The sequence below is a fragment of the Cryptomeria japonica genome, chromosome 6, assembly GCF_030272615.1.
Source record: "Cryptomeria japonica chromosome 6, Sugi_1.0, whole genome shotgun sequence".
Lineage (NCBI taxonomy): Eukaryota > Viridiplantae > Streptophyta > Pinopsida > Cupressales > Cupressaceae > Cryptomeria > Cryptomeria japonica.
The window spans coordinates 144,810,290-144,812,854 of NC_081410.1; the positions used below are offsets into that span (position 1 = coordinate 144,810,290).

Sequence of the window (2,565 nt, forward strand, 5' to 3'; positions counted from 1 at the left end):
GACGCTGATGCGACACTCCTCTAATACCACATGAACCGAAGGGAGACTGGAACTGGTGACCTCATGTCACCAATAGAACCAGCCCCCAGCCCTTATATACTTGAATTAATCAGTCAATATATATTTATTTTTCCTTTACAATACATAACCTTCGCTTTTTCTTTTATTGAAAATTGCACATTAGGATTTAAACGTACACTGTAGAATTAAATCATCATAAGAAATTCCTCTTCTGGTTAACTTTCAAAGCACATGACAGATCCGCTCGTCCAATATAGAAAGTATTCAAAAACTTTTATGTGGTGGAAAATTGGGACTACATAGAAGCCGTGATCAAGGCAATCTCACTTGAGCATAAGAAAATTAATGGCGGAAGCATTGACAGAGCACATTAAAAGACCCTACAAGATGGAATTTTGTAGAGATGCATTAAATTTTGATCTCATATAATGAGTTCTGCTGACATACATATAAAACTGGAGATGAAATGATTCAGGCCATGCCCACCAAGAGTGCGACCTCCCAATTAGGCGAAAGCGAAATGATGGTGATCTCACAACAAAAAATTAAAGGAATGGCGGCCATTGGAGACAGCACAGAGGGCTCGCGCTCTTTAAATATGAGAACCACTTCTCATCTATACCTGTCCACCTTTTGGTTACTTTCCCAATCTCTGTCGGAGCCACACACCTAAACCATAAATACACCATCAATTTGAAAGCAACTTTTTCATCAGTAATCATGAAATGGGTGAATTCAAAATCATGAAATGAGAGAATTCAAAACAAAAAAATTAACAAAAGCAATCAATTTACTTCTCAATTTAACAGGAACCCAGATTTGAATCCGAAAGGAAATTTTTAACAAAGATGATCACTTCAATTTGGATTTTAACAGGACCCCAACTTGAATTCACCCCACAAGAACCCAAAAAATGTTCAGAATCATTGCAATCAAATCCATGCACTGTGAATACCTGGATTGTTCGAAGAAGAATCCTTTGTCAGGAATGTCATCCCGTATGTCAAAACACAATTCTGTGACAGAATCTCTGCTTTTGAATTCTTCCCACCATAACACTGTTCCATCTCCTTCAACCCATTCCACAGGCACTTCCCACAGTCCTCCTTGGACAAATCCTTCCAGCACTGCGCACGCCCCTTGATTTCAACCTCCAAATTGAGAAAACTACCCCCCACAGATTCAGAGGCAAAGTAGTTCTCCTGATCCGGAGCCTTTACAGCAACTTTCTGCATCAATTTCTCAAGAGACCCAACAGATTTCCCGCCACTTTTACTGCAGGGAAGCCCCGAATTCACAAAATGGGCCTCGGGCTTGGAGATGAAATCATAGGCTTCAAAACGAAGGAAGCACCAATTGGACCAGAGGCTGGCTCCAGCTGAACCAGGGCAGTTCTGCTTTACAAAATAACTGGCTTCTTGGCCACAGATATTGCAGTCATACTGAGAAACATCCCCCATGCATTGAAACAGCCCATAAACTTTACTTTCATTAATGGCTGCCTGTGCCCCTTGTGGGCTTTCACTGAATTGGTGTTTTCCCTCCAAAAGATTGTGTAACACACTCTCAACTTTCTGTTGGTATTCTCTGTTTGTGCCCTGCTCTGTGGTGTTGCAGGTCCAGTGCAAGACTGTGGCACTGGCTGCCATTAAATTGGCTAAGAACAGGAGAAATTTAATGGTGGGATTCATGGTGAAGAGAGAAAGAAGTTTACTCCTGAGAAAGGATTTGATCAACTGGTTTATATAGATCAAAGAGGCTTGGCATGCCGTCTGGGACAGGGTTCAATGGGGCCGCCCTTGACTTGCTTTGGAATTGGATTTAGGTTATTTATTACTGCCGTGTTAAACAAGAATGGAGTGAAACTTCCATAGCGGTCACTATTCAGTATTGCAGGAAATTTCCATGGAGATCGCTGGTTAGTATTCCATGGCTGTGGAAGTCCTAGTTTGACAGTTAGATGTGAGGAGGATGGGAAAGTTCTTGCGCAAGTTATGTTGTGGAATTTATTGTTGCACCAAATACTAAATGTATTAAGTGTAGTTTACACAATTGTGACCTTTGGGTTTGTTTTTAATTGGAAGGCCTGTGGTTATCCAGCCAATTAAAATGTAATTCATATGAAAGAGAGTTTTCAAAAAACTTCAAGTGTTGTTTTTCTTTTGACGTGTACTTTTCTTTAAAGAGGTATTTTAAAGGTCTTTAAGAAGCAAGCAGCTATCCAACCAACTAAAACGTTATTCATATGTAGGCGAGCTTTCAAAAAAAAGTTGAGTGTTCTTTTTCATATGACTTGCGTTTTCCACTTCCTTTTAAAGAGGCACTTTGAATTTTGGGGGCTTCGTCCTTCTAGAAGTCAATAAGTCATTTGGATAAATGATAATGCATTTTTAAATAGGTGTAGTGGATCCTTTTCACATGCAAGCATGTATCTTTCTTTCTTTCTTGTTATTTAAAGACATTTATGTATGAAATGGGTCATAGAGAAATAAAATGTTGATGTAGATGCTTATTTATATTGTCAGAGAATAATAAAATATATAG

General features: G+C 39.3%; 1 protein-coding gene across 1 annotated transcript; it reads right to left on the reverse strand.

Annotated features, from left to right (window-relative positions):
• Positions 1–273: 273 nt before the first annotated feature.
• Positions 274–2,044, reverse strand: LOC131064979 (cysteine-rich repeat secretory protein 1). The gene is made up of 2 exons (XM_057999321.2): positions 977–2,044; positions 274–690 (listed from the first exon to the last, which is right to left on the reverse strand). Exons 1-2 carry the CDS (start codon positions 1,710–1,712, stop codon positions 659–661), a joined length of 768 nt encoding a protein of 255 aa, XP_057855304.2. The 5' UTR covers positions 1,713–2,044; the 3' UTR covers positions 274–658.
• Positions 2,045–2,565: the final 521 nt, after the last annotated feature.

Coding starts and splice junctions, on each gene's coding strand:
- LOC131064979 (XM_057999321.2), bottom strand. CDS start 1,712: ATGAATCCCACCATTAAATTTCTCCTGTTCTTAGCCAATTTAATGGCA. Junction 691..976: donor TTCTTCTTCGAACAATCCAG/GTATTCACAGTG, acceptor TTTATGGTTTAG/GTGTGTGGCTCCGACAGAGA.